Raw genomic sequence first — 16,692 nt, forward strand, 5'->3', positions numbered from 1 at the left:
GGCCCTCCCTTCCTCCAAATTTCAGGACATGGTGGCTGGCGGTGACACAATCTCCCTGCTGCTTTACTGTCACAAGTACCTTTGCCAGAGCACCTTAATTGCAGCTTTGAAAAAACCCTCGAGGATGACAAATGTGAAAAGACAACCATTGTGTCCCACCTTTGAGAGCTTACAGGAGGAAAAATTTTAAAGTTCAAGCAGCCAGGGCTGTAAAATCCAGAGACAGCGAAGTGGCTGACACAGTGGAATCTGCCACCTCCTCCCCTCCGCAGAAGTCCAGGTATGATGTTGCCTTCAGAAGCCCTCTCTGGCCCTTCTGACTGGGCCCCACTAGCTGCCACGGCCTCCCAGGTCCCAAGAAATAGAAGGAGGCAGGGAGAGGGCAAATCAATCTTAGCCAATGCATATCCAATGTCAGATGGGACTGGTGACAAAATCAAGCTTCAGAATGAATCACCAGCCAGACAATGGTCTCAGACAAACATCATGCAATCTAGATTCCTGTACCTGGGCTCAAACAACTGACCCCTCAGAACACCACCAATTCCACTTCAGAGCAATTTATCTTTACAGTACACCTGCACGCATACAAAATTATGTGCATCCGAAGGCATCCACTGCAGGTTATTTGTCATAGCGAAGACTGGAAGGACGGGTCAGGTGAACTGCTGTCCATCTACACTAGGGAGGGCTGAGCACCACAAAGAATGATGTTCTCTACACTGTGATGTGGACAGACTGCTGGAGATGGATGGAACAGTCTAGAATTTGCTAACTTTTGCATTAAAAGGGGGGAGATAAAATATACTCATTCACATTTGGTAGTATCTACATAAACACCCTAAGAACATAAAAGAAACGGGTCTAAGTTGTAAATTCTACGGTATGGGCGGGAGAATAAGAAAAAGGAAAGAAGTGAAAGTGAGGCTGTTGAATGTATTCCTTTTAAACATCTTAAAATGTTGCCAGCCTGGGCAAAAGAATGAGATTCCATGTCTACAAAAATATGAAATAAAAAAATCAGCCGGGTATGGTGGCCTGTGCCTGTAGACCCAGCTACTCGGGAGGCTGAGGCAGGAGGATCGCTTGAGTCCAGAAGTTCAAAGCTGCAGTGAGCTGTGATGGCACCCTCTGCACTCCAGCCTGGGTGATAGAGACCTTATTCAAAAAATAAAAATAATTTTAAAAACTGAATTATGCGAATGTAATCGATTTAAAAACTAAATTTTTAAAAGGCCAGCAAGAGCACAAATATGGGATAGAGAAACCATGGCTTAGGAGGAGTACAGGCCCAGGAAGGAAGGAGCAAGAGGAATGTCCAGTCATGGAGGCGAATACACTCTAAAACCACTACAATAACAGTTCAGGAGTTAAAAAAACAAAAACAAAAATTAAAAAAAAAAAGCCTTTATGGGTGGAAAAAGCAGAGTAGGGGCTCAAGAACCACAGCCACTCAGAAGACTAGGCTCTGAAGGGCCCAGGGACACACTCCTTGAGGCACAGCTACAGCCTAGGGCTGAAAACAGGAGGTTTAGCTGAAAACTGGAGTGGTCAAATCCTCAGATCCTAGGGCACTCTCCTCTCCCACCCAGGAGACGACTGGAAGTTTCTTTTTGCGAGAGGACTGCAGAACCGGCCACCATGGTAAAAGGATGTACTGGGAAGAGATGGACTGAGTGGGAGTCTGAACCGAAAACACTGAACGATGCTTTTCACTCCCTGCCTACCCCAGGCAGTGAGCTCCTTGAAGAGCACTCTCTTACCTCTTTACTAACTCCTGCACCCAATACACAGCAGACACCCAATAAATGCTCATTGAATAGAAGCATTCCCTGAATGAGGGGAAAATGGCTTAAGGAACTGGAAGTGTTTAATTTGGGGACAGGACGTAAGAGAACACAGTGGCTATCGTCAAATATTCCAAATTGCATTAAGAAAAGAAATTAAGATTTATTTTCTAGGGCCCTGAAGAGGAGAACCAACACTAACAAGTGGAAGCTCCAGAGAAAGAAACTTCAGCTCGATGTAAGTAAGAATGTTCTGTCTACTGCAGGGGAGAGGGGAAGAAGGCCAAACTGGGAGTCAGCAGACCTGAGCTTGAGTCCTGTTGCCTTCACTACCCGCAATCAAACAGCTTAAACAGCCAAAAGACAGTGCATTTGTGGTCCTTTCTTTACTTGCCTCTCAGCCTCAGCTAGACAGAGAATAGATGTGAGATGCTTTGTAACTTTATAAAGTACTACCCAAATGTTCCTAGATACCATTTATCACCTAAATCATAAGAGTCATTCAAGCATGAATGGGCAACCTCAGAATGAGTCCAATGGGAGTGAGGAAATGCAAACATTGAAAGAAGGATGACTGGGGCAGATTTGATAACTTTATGCTCCCTTCTGATCTGCTTTCATGAGACTGATTTCATGAGCTCTGCAGTTTAGAGATAGTAATTGGTCCCAGGCTCCCTAGGACTAGGAGGGCCACACAATCAGACCTTTGTCTAAGGGAGACATATGTGCCATAGATGAGAAGATGCAACTCTAACCACTACAAGTCCAGAAAACTTGGTGTTTGCAAATTCAGTTCACTTCTGGTTGGTATAAAGCTACACAGGTCAAAATGGCCCTGCCCAAAATGGATTGCTGTTTATGCACCCTTCCACCGGTCTGCTAGCCCAACTCACCAGTGACAGCTTCGAGGGGTCAGTGAGATATGTGGCCATTAGGAGCACAAAAGGCACCAGCGCCACAATCAATGCGTCTACTCCAGAGCCCTCACATGCTCAGACGCCTGCCCTGCACTGACTCTCTGCCCTGCCTCACCTGGTGCCACCCTTTCCCAGCCCAACCACCAGAGTCACGCATTGAAGGGGGGACCTAGGGACTTCTCTCCTAGGTGTTTGAGAGCCATCTGGAGAATTAGCAAGGCTGGGTTCACCCTCATCTTTCTATACTTGTCTGCACAGAAGCCCTGAGCAGCTAAGGGCCAATGGAGAAACCTAGTGAAACAGGAAAGGTGAGGTCACTACTGCCCACCAGGATCTGAGGGGAAACTGGAAAAGGCTTAATACAAGTGGGGCCAGAAAAACCCACAGGCAGAGCTGGATCTACGTAGGGGTAATAATACCACAATATGCTATCTTTGGGTAATAGGGTGGGGGAGGACTTTTTGTTTAACCACAGTTTTAGGTTTTTCTATAAAAAGTCTATCTTAGTTGAGTATCTCTAAAATCAGAAAAGATTTTTAAAAATTAAGCCAGTTGGTAGCACAGCAACATTGCTAGCTCCTGCAGAGGCTAAGGCTGTTAACAACAGCTCCTTTGCTCCCACGTTGGGAGATGGGGGGAAGTAGGAAGTGGGGATGTGGTGCCAGGGACCAGAGTCTGGAGGCAGCTGTGGGGTGCAGGCCAGCCAGAGCAATGCGGGTGGGGGAGCTGGGATGGGGTGCACCGAGAGGAGAGGGGTGGGAGGATGGGGAAGGAGACTCCAGTGGGGAGATAATAGCCTGTTTCAAAAACGCCATTGATGTGCTCCCTTTGTCTAGGGTTAGCAGGCAATTCTGAACACTTAAAAAAAAAAAACACACAAATTGTATCCTTCCAAAAAAGATATGAGGGTGTTTTGAAATCAGAAAAGGTTAGAAAAGGGAAAGAAAGCAGACAGATTTTATGCTCTGGTGACAAATGAGATTGCTATTTGTTGAGACATTCTCCCAAAGCAGAATGAGATGTGTCTGCCTGGAGGAGAGGATACGCTTATTATCAAATGAAAAAGGAAAACAGTCAAGCAAAGGCCCAGGTTAAGACAATGAACACATGATCATGGGCAGCAGCCTTCCCAGGCGGGGGCTGGAAATGAGGTAGCCGATGGGGACAGAGACGTGAGAATGCTTCCAAGAAATAAAAGGCACGATGCAAACATGTGGTAGCACTTGTGTCTTATCCCCTGGGCCCCTGGGAGTGGGCAGAACAGAACAGGGAGATTCTCCACCTTTAGAAATCTAACAGTTTCATGTGCGTTTTTTTTTTTTTTCTTTCCTGGTACAAAATTTACCCTTCTTTCCCATTTTGAAAACACACATTTTCAACCTCCATGTCTTTGGATAACTAATTCTTTAATCCTGGGGTTTGCACGCTGTGTCCCTAAGGTAATGATGTCAATAAATATCCACTGTGCTGGCAGCCGAGGGGAAGGGCTCCGAGCAGAACTCAAGGAGGCTGAGCTGGAGTGTGGGGGCTGCAGGGAGCTGGGTGGGTGGCAGGGATCCATTAGGGCCCTGCCACTGCCTACCAGCAGCACCACCCCCCTCACTGTGCCTCAGGGACCTCATTCATAAAATGAAGAGAACAGTAACATCTTCCTTACAGTGCTGTTGTGAGGATTAAATGAGAATCCATGTAAAGTGCTTAGAACAGTGTCAGCCACAAAGGAGACTGGCTGTTGTTATTCCAACGTGTGTGCACAAATACCCACGAAGCAGCAGCAGCTGGTAAGTGCCAAACTCGTGAACACACAGAGCACAGCCTGAACAGGGTGCGTGCTCAGTGAGGGTGGCCTGGGGAGGCTTCCAGAAGGGGACATCGTGAGCCTGTGGTGGAAGAGCTCGTGAGAAGTGGGAATGGGGTGATCCGGCAGGACAAAGCAGCAGGCCTAGCACAGTGGGGGCTCCAGGTAAGGGGGCAGCAGCCAACAGGGTGGTGGAGTTTGGCATTACGAGGATCTAATCACGTTATAAAACAGGGATCACAGGTTGCTCTGAAGCCACGCCTGTGGGGGCTGAAGAGAAAAGCACTCAGCAAAACTAAGGCATTAGAATATTTCTTAGTACCTTCATAGCACCTAAGACAGTGCTGTGTTTGAAAGAAGTGTTCAACTGACAATTCTATTTTCAGAGAGACCTGCACTGGAACCTCTCTCAAACCTGGTATCCTGGGTGAGAAATACCTCTATCCATCAGATAGATGTGTCAAGGAGAAACTTGATGTGAAATGTGGGAAGATTTCAGAAAGGCCCTGACTATTCCAGAAGAGCTGACAGGCTTAGGCAGCCCCTCCCCAGTTTAAGTCCATGGAGAAGGGAGGTAGGGGAGACAGACTCCCCACCCAACACACCAGGCAGGTCTGATCATCACAGGCCAAAGTCACACCAAATCCTCACGGATCCTGAAACCTAAATTCCCACAATCCCCATAATGACCTAGACTCAAGCCAGAGACAGCTGTGGGCTGTACCATAATTCTCTTCCTCATTCTCTCCCCCAACTACCAGCCAGAGCCCTGCGGCCCTCGGGCCCAGCAGATGCCCCGCCCTCTGGATCCACGCCCCCCAACACACACACACACACACACACACACACACACACACACACACACACGCCCCACTTACTTCTTCAGCCACTCCACGATGTCCTCGGCTGTGGACCCATAGTTGTCATACTGGAACAAGAACCTTCCTTTCCTGTGAAACGTGGAGAAACGACGTGGGCTCAGCCAGGGATGCAAATGCCACCCTGAGATTATGGTCAATCACCAGGGAAGGAAGCGAGCTTTAGAAGGAAAGTAGGGGACGTACTCAAAATAGCAGACGGTGGGGTAGCCGCGCACGCTGTATTCCTCCTTGATGTTTTCAAATTCAGAGGAGTGGACATTCATCCCGGCCAGCACCTGGCAGGAAGCGGAGAACAGCCGTGTGGAGCCTGTGCCCCACAGACACCCTCTGATCCACACCCATCTATCCAGCTGCTGTCCCACCAGAAAGACATACAGGACAGAGCCCCACAGACCAATGTGCATCAGGGCTGCTGGGAAACAAGCCCAGTGAAGCCAGCCGGGAATCACGACCTGGCGCTGGAGAAGGCAGGCAGCTTGGCTGAGTGCTGCACTCTGCACACCTGCTCCCTCTGCCTCCCTGCAGGAAGAACCACCCCAGAGCAAAGCCAACATTCTGAGGGTTGCGGAAGAATCCTGGCCTTGCCACCAAGTTCAAACTGCTCTCAGAGAGGGGCCGCTGCCAAGGATGTGTTACGCCTGTTTCTCTGCTCATGTCAACTCGGGTTGTATTCTTTCCTAATAAGTGGCTTTTGTACGCCCATTCAGCTCTGCACAACATCCTTAGACACCTTCCTGGATACCTCACGGTTTGCCCACCTAGGCTTGAGTGTGATGTTTTCAAACCTCACAGCTCATAGAGGCCGTGTGGCTGTCATAACACAACATGAGAAACGAGGTGCCTGCCTAACTCTCCTCCCTCCAGGCCGTGCTGTGCCTCCCCAGTGTTTCCTCCTGTTGGTGACCATTACCCACAGGCTGCCTGGATTATTGTCTCAGAATTCTGAACATATTCTGACTCCAGAGGTTCACCTGTCCACTATCCTTGAATCAGAATATTTTAGTAGCTGGGTAACATGATGTAGCTAAACACTAAGACCGACTCAAAGAATCGCCTAAAACTCCTTGTTTCCTGAAGCAGAAACCTTTTTCTCTAGGGATGGATCAGGAACTAGGAAGGAGGAGTCTGTAGAGATTAAAAACAAATTTTTTTTGGAGACAGGGTTTCACTCTGTCACCCAGGCTGGAGTGCAGCGGCATGATCATAGCTCACGGCACAAAAGCGCTGGGATGACAGGCATAAGCCACCATGCCCAGCCAGGACTTTGAATCTGCTCTCACTAGAAAAGGTAGCTAGAATGGCCAGACACAGGAAGGCTGCTCCACAAAGCAGAGTGCCATAGAAGTGAGGGAAAAGTAAGTCAAAAAAGCCAGCAGCAGTTGCAGAAGCAGAGAGAAGAAACCCTGCACAAAATCTTCCAATTCCATTGAATATAGGTTAAAATCCAGCTCCATAACTAACTCCTGGCCTCAAGCAATCCTCCCACCTCAGCCTCCTCAGTAGCTGGACCACAGGTGTGTGCCACTATGTCCGGCTAATATTTTTTTTTCTTTTTGGTAGAGACGAGGTCTTGCTGTTGCCCAGGCTGGTCTCCAACTCCCAGGCTCAAGCGATCCTCCCACTTCGACCTCCCGAAGCGCTAGGATGACAGGCATGAGCCACCATGCCCAGCCAGGACTTTGAATCTGCTCTCAGCAGAGAACACAGACAGAATGGCCAGTCACAGGAAGGCCATTCCACAAAGCAAAGTGGCATAGAAGAGAGAAAAAAGTGAGTCAAAAAAGGCAGCAGCAGTTACAGAAGCGAACAGAAGAAACCCAAGAAGCTGAAGTTTACTGACAAATATACAAGGACACACAGCAAGAGAAAAATAAATAGTGGTTTCAGTGGACAATAACTTGATTGCAAAGACAGCTTCCCCCTATGAGTCATGTGACCTTGGGCAAGTCACTCACCCTCACTGAGTTCCCTTGCTGGAAGATGTGACCATCACAGGACTCTTTAGAGAACTCAATGAGATGACCTGGGTCAGAAGTTTCAGCACCAAACTGGAGCTCAGTAACTGTCATCTTCCTTAATTCCTACCAAGTCTTCCTGGTGATGGGAGCCACTGTGCCTCTGGCCTCTCCATCCCTAGAGGCACCTGGATATCTTTCCAATTATCTCAAGTCCCTAGCACAAGGCCTCACATACAGCAGGCACACAATAAATGCTCACTAAATCACTGATTTTTTTTTTCCTAGCCCATTTTAGGATATAGCAAATAATACAGGAAGAACAAATTTGAATTGAATTTACTTGAAGCCCTGGAACGCTCTATAAAAGTCACTCTGCTCATTTCCCAGACTGCTCCAGTGGCCTGTTCCAGTAATATTTGTCTGCTTTAAAAGTTCTTTTCTTTCTGCCTAATTGATCTCCCCAATGTCAGTGCACATTCACTACAGATTAATCTTACACGTCCTACCCGCTCGTTACATCACTTCCCTGCACAAAACCTTCCAATTCCATTGAATATAGGCTAAAATCCAGCTCCATATTCAATGCCCATATGGTCCCTATTTCATTTTTGAATCTTTCTTTCGTGCAAAACTCTTCATTGTACACCTGCTAGGGTCTATATTTTTTATTTTCCCAGGAAAGAGACAGTCTGAGATTTCTGCACAGGAAGTTGGACCGTCTGCCTTCTCAGACATCTTGCCGAGTGCAGCAGCAACATGGCGCAGTGGCTGGAAGCATGGGCTCTGGACACCTGGGTTTGAGTCCCAACTCTCCAAGAGGTCATGCATTTCCTTGAACGAGCATGACCTCATGGGGAGTCAGATGTCAATAACTGGCAAGGCTGGGAAGAGGAGGCAGATGGAGACAGGGCTTGTTCTGACCGCTGCTCTGAGACAGGGGGCGGCATGGTTGCTAATGAGAATGTTGTCAACTAGCAGTAGATGGAACAGACATAATGAGTCACCAGATGTCAATGACAGCAAAAAAGAGGCAGCCCTAACTTTGGAAATGGCAAAGGCTGTGCATCCCTGACCTGGCATGCCTTCTTTCCTAATGATATCATCAGGTTGAATACCTCCCAAGAATTCTGTAGAGGAGGAAGATTTTTGACCCTTGCCAGAGACAGAGCCAGCCAAAAAGGCTCAAGGATGACAGAGATGAAGAGGAGATAGAAAGCCCTAATCCCGCTGTGTTTCAGCAGTGGGGAGGGGGTGAGCTTTGATTTCTGGGGAATAGTGGCCCATTTCTTAGTCCTACCTCTTCTGTGTGTGTGAAAACAAAAAGCAATTGACATTTGTGGTCATTCAACCCCTCCAGCCCAGTCCCCAGTTTCTGGGGAGCTGCCCCTGCAGAGTAAGCCCTAGCCTCTAGGGGCCTCCTGTGTGGGTGATACCTGCAGTGGCCAGGGCCCTTCCCCTTTATGTAGCTGGGAAAAAGATAGAACTTTCCAGAAGATGCTTTCCTAGGAAATGAAGGGGAAAATTGAATAAAACAAACCCCAAGCAATACACAAACAAAGAAATGAGTTTACACAACTCAGATGCCTTAGGCCAAGGCAGCCAACGCCTGATCACAGTTTGACTTGCCCAGCTTCATAGACAACAGCCCTGACTTTTCTGTAATGTTGAGGTAACGGGAAGAGGTAACTTTTATATTTTTAGACCTGGGCCCAGGCAGAAGCTGGAACTCATTTTTTCTTTTTTTTAGAGACAGGATCTTGCTTTGTTGCCCAGAACGTGGTGCAATCATAGCTTACTGCAGCCTTGAACTCCTGGGCTCAAGTGATCCTCCCACCTCAGCCTCCCAAGTAGCTAGGACTAACTACAGGCATATGCCATAGCCCCCAGCTAATTTTTAAATTTTTTTGTAGACACAGGGTCTTACTATGTTGCCCAGGCTGGTCTCTAGCTCCTGGCCTCAAGTGATCCTCCCGCCTTGACCTCCCAAAGCACTGGGAATACAGGTGTGAGCTACCATGCCCTGCCAGAAACTAGTATTCTTAACACGAGTGGTCTTTGGGGTTAACCTTATAACCTGTCCTACAAATGTCCTTCCCACTATGCTTCTGTCCTTAATAACAAATGCTCAGAATTCCTTTAAAAGAAAGGAACATTACTCTTAATATAGAGCTTAAAATAAAACATACCCAGGAGTGATGAGCCACAAGCCTATTCATTCATTGGTATATACCGGGTATCTACAGTGAGCTTGGCCCTGTGGTATGTGCTAAAGAAACAGACATGAACACAGCTCCTGTACCCAAGAAACTCACATATCATAATTAGTACCAAGTGGTGAATAAAGTGATCTGGAACAAAAGCAAAGATGAACATATCTGGCTGTGCGTGGCAGGGACAAGCTCTGTGGCAGCGTGGGAGGGGGCCTGGAAGGATACTGAGTTTGGCAGTGGATACGTCGTTGGCTGAGAATGGCTCACAAGATGTATGAGACCAGCATCAAGCCCTTTTGAGATCGGCATCAAGTCCTCTTCTGCTTCAGTGGCTTTGGCCGGGATAACATGTGATCTGATTTGGGACTAAGCTGTTTACCTTCCACAGCAAAGAATTCGGGAAGTTGAGCTAAGCAGCTTTCCAAGTATATGCAGGTGCAGGCAGAGAGAACACTGTGGGTAATTAAGTCTTTTCTCCAGGCTAAATAATCTTAAAATATGGTATCTAATGAGGTCCCAATAATTTGAAGTGAAACTTCCCTGGAATGATGTACGTGTGCCCCAAGGCCAAACGTCTCCGGGCAAGTTGCTAAAAATTCATTGGTGAGAAGCAAGTACCTCAGTGTTACCCCAGAATGAGGTCAGAAGAGAAAGCACTGGTTCTCTGCAGCCCCATCTTGCAGCTGGCGAGCGGGGCCATCTCCATGCCAGGTGCTGCCACTTCAACTTTTTAAGTTGACTTTGAGCTAATCACCACTTAATTTGATCCACAAAGATCATGATGCAGTTTCAGGACCTCAGATCTCCCCTAATGGGGCTTTGGCCACACCACCGAGATGGCTCCTCTCGATAACCTATCATGAAAGACGTATGGATTTTTCCACACTCCCTAGAGGAGCCGGCAGCTGTTTTCATGTTGCCATCAAAATAAGACACTTCTGCTACTCAAGGTAAGTGCAAAAATGGACAAACAGATATCCGAAAGAATTAGAAGCAGGATCCCAAGAGGTATTTGTACACCCATGTTCATTGCAGCATTATTCACAACAGCCAAGAAAGCTGGAAGCAACTCATCAACAGATGAGTGTATAAAGAAAATGGGATGGTAGGTACATACAATGGAATATAATTCAGTCCTAAAAAAAGAAGGAAATCCTATGACATGCTACATGGATGAACCTTGAGAATATAATGCTAAGCAAAATAAGCCAGTCACAGAAAGACAAATACTATAGACCCACTCATATGAGTACTTAAAATAGTCAAAATCATAGAAATAGGCCTGGCCAGATAGTACACACCTGAAGTCCCAGCCACTCAGGAGGCTAAGACAGGAGGATCGCTTAAGCCAGGAGTTCATATCCAACCTGGGCAACACAGTGAGACCCTGTCTCTAAAACAGACAAACTACATATATAAACATAGACACACACATAGAAACAGAAAGTTGAAAGGCAGTTTACCAAGGGCAGGGGTGAGGTGGGAAGGCAGAGTTCGTATTTAGTGGATACAGCATTTCTGTTTGAGAAAGGTTGCACAACAATGTAAATATACTTAATGCCATGGAACTGTACATTTAGAAATGGCTAAGATGGTACGTGTAATGTTACATGTTTTTTACCACAATGAAAAAATAATAGACACATGGCAGAGAACCAAAAAGCCTGGCAGGGTGGAGGAACACTGAGGGGTAGCAGGGAGCATTTGGTGACTGACTTTTGGCCCTTCTGGGTGAAGTCTGTCCCCCTCCCAGCTCTCTCCTCCCCCTGAACACGCCAGGCTCCCCTCCTACCTCTCCGCCCCATCCCAGCTGCTCCTACTTCTCTGAAGGCCCGCTTCCTTAGTAGCTTCTCTTACTCCTCCTGTTCCCTAGAGGGAGGCATCCCTAGGACACACGTGTCTTCACTCTGCCTATTCTTCCCTATACTCCCTCCTGGAAGAATGCCTGAATTCCCAGGTCTCCGACTCCCATCCAGATCTACCTCCTCCAACTCTGGTTTCCACCGTTCTTCCCACCCTACAGGAACCACAGAGCCTGGGAAGCCTGGATAAGGCGCTGCCTGTGTGAGCCCGCTTTATGCTTCTGGTCCACCCCTAAAGTCATCGCACCCTCTTCTTTGCCACTGGGCTCCACAGCAGCTGCCTCAGCTCACTTAGAACCCAGGTCTCAAAATTCTGGACCCACGATGTTCTGACTTCAGTCCCTGGCTCCCTGACAATGCCACATGTGTATCTTGCTGGTGTCCTATTTCATCACTGGTCTTTGGCAGGTGTCAAACTCTCCTGGTCCCAGCAACTTGGTAGAGTTCTCAACCTTCACAGAGAACAGGTCTCTGAGCTTCATGCAAGGCTTCGATTCAGCAACGGCTCAGACAGCAGGGTCAATCATCCTCACCATCTCAAAACCTGCCCCCTACCCCCTTCCCCTGCCAAGTCCAATACCGGCCCAGCCCTGATGGACAATGGCGCCTCACTTACAGCATGGCCTCGCAGCTGAGTCGCAGCCTTCTGGAAATGTGGCATCATCCTCTTGCACATGCTGCACCCTGGTCACAGGTAGGAGAGAGACCACATCTAGTTACAGGGATGGCTGGGCCCTCGCACCCTTTCCTGCCTCCCCATGGCCATCCTCTATCCAACAAGCACTTATCCAGCCTTGAGAAGCTCAGGACCATTCTAGATTCTGGGTACACAAAAGGAACAGGAGGTGGGAGTCCCAGCCCCCACTTTACAGTCTCAGTGGCGCAAAACAAGGCACTGCCCAGCAGCCACTCATAAAGGATGGACCGAAGAAACAAGCATGACACCAAGGGAGGAGAGCAGAGTCCAGAGTACTGATAATGAGCTCAACAGAAATTCAGAAAACCAGTACAGGTGTCAAGAGAGCAACTGCTACCCGCACAGTGAAAAGCACCCCTCACTGCCCAGGAAAGGCCTGCAAATGAGCCAGAGTCAAATGCCATCATGAAGAAAAATGTGTGACCATGAATACAATCACTTTCGGTATTTCCAGGCCTCCTTTCCCTTTCATTAACAAGGATAATTAAGCAATGACCGGAGGCAGGCTGAGCGTGAACAGCGCTGGCTCTGGCCCGTGGGATGAGCAACAGACCAGGACTCTAGATGCCACATACTTCATGCAACTTGCTGAAGGCCTTGAGAAGTCACGTCCTCTCCCTGGGCTGTTTCTTCTGGCAGATGAGGGAGGCTGAACCACACAACCTCAGGCCCCTTCCAGCTCTGACAGCAGAGGATTCTGTCTGCGATGGCCTTGGATCAGCCCTCCGGGGCTCTGTGGCACACCATGGTCACACCCCTCTCCTGGTGGTGAAGACCCCCAGCCTTAGTTGGGGGTCTTGAACTACTGGGTTCACTGTGAAGTCATAGTGGATGTTTGGGACCCGGCCTTCCTAGTCAGGGACTCCACAGAGTGACCTTAAACTCCTTCCCTTAAACCAGAGCAGACTACGTTTCAGTACTGATCTCACAGGCCAGGAGCAGTTTCCTCTGCTACAAAACAGAGTTTAATTGGGAGGCCGAGGCGGGTGGATCATGAGGTCAAGAGATTGAGACCATCCCGGTCAACATGGTGAAACCCCGTCTCTACTAAAAATACAAAAAATTAGCTGGGCATGGTGGTGCGTGCCTGTAATCCCAGCTACTCAGGAGGCTGAGGCAGGAGAATTGCCAGAACCCAGGAGGCGGAGGTTGCGGTGAGCCGAGATCGCGCCATTGCACTCCAGCCTGGGTAACAAGAGTGAAACTCCGTCTCAAAAAAAAAACAAAAACAAAAAACAAAAAACAAAAAAACAGAGTTTAAGATGCATCTGAAGACCACAGGAATCAAAGCTGCCTGGAACCATGTGTCAGGCTGGTTCTCATCTCAGCTTGGCACAGCGGGCACAGGGGCCACGTGGCGACAGGCAATCCAGCTCCAATCCATGCTTAGCTGACGCCTAGGCAGGACATGAAGCCAGAAGGCCAACATTCCTGCTGGGCCACCAGAACCTCCCCAGCACCAGGCCTTTTTGGCCATAAGTTTCCCAAAGTGCCCAGCGGCCCCCTCCTGACATTCCTGTCTAACAGATGGACTCACACACACCCCAGTATGTGATCCCTGGGCTTAAGTTCTGCCATCGGTCCTGGCAGGAGAGAAGGGGCTGTTTTGAGGCCAGCCTGCAGTGTGAGCCCGCCGCGTCTGCCCTCAGAAGATAAGAAGTGCCTCTCCTTGGGACCTGCCACCAAAATGCGAACACCACCAGGGGCATAAAGAAAGGAATATGACACTTGTCAGGGGCATTGTCCTCACTGTGGGGATTCAGAGAGAGGAGAGTAGAAGCAGGAACAACACTCCAGGGGGAAGTCACTGGGTAGAAAATAGGAGGCTGCAGGTGGCGCAGAAGGAGCTCAGCTCTGGGAAGAACAAGACCGAGACCAAGGTCTGCGTCTCCCCATGATCCCCGTTGGCTGGGTGATCCTGGGCAAGTGCCCTGGGCTCTCCAGGCCTCGGCTTCCCTATCTGCGCAGTGGAAATAGGTACTCCGCAGGTGTGGGACAGAGCCGGGGAACGTTCAGTGCCTGCAGAAACATCTTAGTTCAACGCCAGGCCTGAGAGCATGCTTCCCGGTCCATGGTGGGGGAAACACTTCCACAGAGGGAAGAGGATGTCACTCCATCCCCAGGAGGGAAAATAAGGGGGGACACTTGCAGCCTGTCACTCATTCTTCACTCAGTGACTTGAGTCTGACACCTGCTGGGCCACATTCATCTACCAAGAATCCTCAGGTGTGGCCTCTCTCTTCCTGTTCTGCCTGTTTGCAGCCTGCAGCAACAATACACCGAAACAGGGTATGGGTTGGCCAGCTGTCCCTGAGGGCAGGGCCACCAGCACTGGGCGGAGAAGTTATTGGGTGGGGGGAGAAGTGATGGAGGAGGAGTAGGAAACCACAGGCCAAGCCAGTTTCCAATTTAACTTTACCAAAAATAGAGCTGGCCCTGTGATTTCTGAGTTAATCTTCCAGCTGATTCCACTGGGAGGCAGGGGGAGAGGTAAGACTAATTATCACTCTCAAACCCCAAAAGTCAGAGTAGTCAGCCTTTTTATTTTCTCATTAATTCAGTGAGCAAACATCTCCTGAATAAAGCGGTAGATCCTGGGGAGCCAGGTTCCCTGTCACCGCCAAAGGTTTCCACTGCCTTTGGGACCATTCACCCCACAGGTGACCAAAGGGTCACAGAGTCCTAACAGACGTCCCAGTTAGGGAACTGCTGGGTATCCCAAGAATCAGCTGAATTAAGATGCCATGAAGGCTTGATTAGACTGGAGTGCCAAAAGCACAAGTTTGTTTCATGTTTTAAAAAACCATACACACGTACATAATCAAAAAAAGAGTCCTGAGTTCCTTGGGACCTAGGAGTCCAACTGATCTGACCCTCCACCAAAAGCTTAACTTAACCTCCGAGTTTTCTCCTCCCTCCCCTACCACCAATAAGCTTTGTGACTCTGAGGTACTAACTTCCCTGTCCCATCTTTCTCTTCTATAAGGATAACTGTGCTCACATCTCTGTTGTGAAGAGTGGGATGAGCACACTGCCACACAGCCTCGATGCATGGCGGGGAGAGGGCACAGAACGCAGGTGCAAACATCCAGCGCACTGCTTCTAAATAACTAGAGACCTGCCCGGTTACACCCGGATCCTGTCTTGTGGCACTCAGTTTTATAGCTTCATTTAAACAATGTGTTGAGTACTGAAGGGCTTTGAGATACACCAAAGAAGGCCCATTCTCTAGGGGCAATGTGGGCAGGATAATTCCTAAAGCAATTCACAGCTGGGTACTTAATAATATTCCTCCAAGAAGAAATGAAAAGGGGTGAAACCAACTAATGAACATTAATAAAGAAGAGGAGTGAGGGTTAAAGTAGCTACCATTCAGGTCAGAGCTGGATCCACAGCAAGTGAGACACGAGGACCTCCTCCCAAAGGCGAGCACAGCCCTGGGAGCAGCGAGGAGGCCTGGGGAGGAGGCTGGGGCTGGAGAACTCCCAGCAATCAAAACAGGAGTGGGGGCCGGATGTAGTGGCTCACGCCTGTAATCCCAGCACTTCTGGAGGCTGGGTGGGGGGTAGATCACCCGATATCAGAAGTTTTAAACCAGCCTCGCCAACATGGTGAAACCCCATCTCTACTAAAAATACAAAAATTAGCTGGGCACCTTTAGTCCCTGCTGCACAGGAGGCTGATGCAGGAGAACTGTTTGAACCTGGGGTGCAGAGGTTGCAGTATGCTGAGATGGCACCACTGCACTCCAGCCTGGGTGGCAAAGCAAGACTGTCAGAAAAAAAAAAAAAAAAAAAAACCAGGGCTGGGGAAAGGCTGCTGTCATGGCAAATAAGCTACTGGCTCAAGTCAGGCAGAACCAACCACCACAGCACCACAGACGGGCATCCGGCTGAGGGGGTGGGAGCATCATCCCCAGGGTGCAGACAGGACCAGCCTTTGCCTAAAGAACTTCTCAGGAAGTGGGATTCAAGATGGGCTTTCATGAGCAAACAGAACTCTGGTTTGCTGTGACAAACCAGAGCCTCTGACACCCTCCTGAGCCACACAAACCTGGGCACACCTGCTTCCATCATGTACAGCCCCTCTGTGGCTCCAGCCTTCAGGGAGACACTGACATGGCTGCTTCATGAAGGACAGATGCAGTTCCCAGAGGCGCAGCACAAAGGGCCTTGCCAGGCTCAAATCCAGGGTTATTTTCAATTTGCGGGTTGGGACCCATTCGACTGTGGAGGTGCCCAGACAGTGAGTATTTGAGGCTTTGCAGGCCACACTGTCTCTGTCACAAGTACTGAACTGTTGCTAGCCAATGTAGAGCCATGGCTGGGTCCCAATAAACCTTTACAAAACGAGGCAGCTGGCCTGTGGGCCATAATTTGCTGACCCTTTGTCAGAGGGTTATGAAGCAGTAGAAATAACCGATAATTTAAAAATAAAACAGAACAGAAAATAGTGGGCATTACATCTGGTAAACAACAGATGGCAATAGTAAGGGCAACTGTGTTCTGTGAAACTTTTCTTTCAGCTTACTTGCATATAATTTATATATACTTCTAGTACAGGGTTGCAGTATAAAACATTT

At 48.7% G+C, this 16,692-nt stretch overlaps 1 protein-coding gene across 2 annotated transcripts in view; it reads right to left on the bottom strand.

Moving 5' to 3' along the window:
• Window positions 1-16,692, bottom strand: part of PDIA5 (protein disulfide isomerase family A member 5) — a 91,531-nt gene that overhangs the window by 30,868 nt on the left and 43,971 nt on the right. For both annotated transcript variants that reach the window (XM_012476196.2, XM_012476195.2), the window contains exons 8-10: window positions 12,030-12,097; window positions 5,567-5,658; window positions 5,381-5,452 (exon numbers count right to left, since the gene is read on the bottom strand). In XM_012476196.2, the coding sequence (XP_012331619.1) occupies window positions 5,381-5,452; window positions 5,567-5,658; window positions 12,030-12,097 (232 nt within the window). The remainder of the gene's footprint in view (window positions 1-5,380; window positions 5,453-5,566; window positions 5,659-12,029; window positions 12,098-16,692) is intronic.

Source organism: Aotus nancymaae, unplaced genomic scaffold (assembly GCF_030222135.1).
Source record: "Aotus nancymaae isolate 86718 unplaced genomic scaffold, 86718_ANA_hifiasm-v0.15.2.pri h1tg000062l, whole genome shotgun sequence".
NCBI lineage: Eukaryota > Metazoa > Chordata > Mammalia > Primates > Aotidae > Aotus > Aotus nancymaae.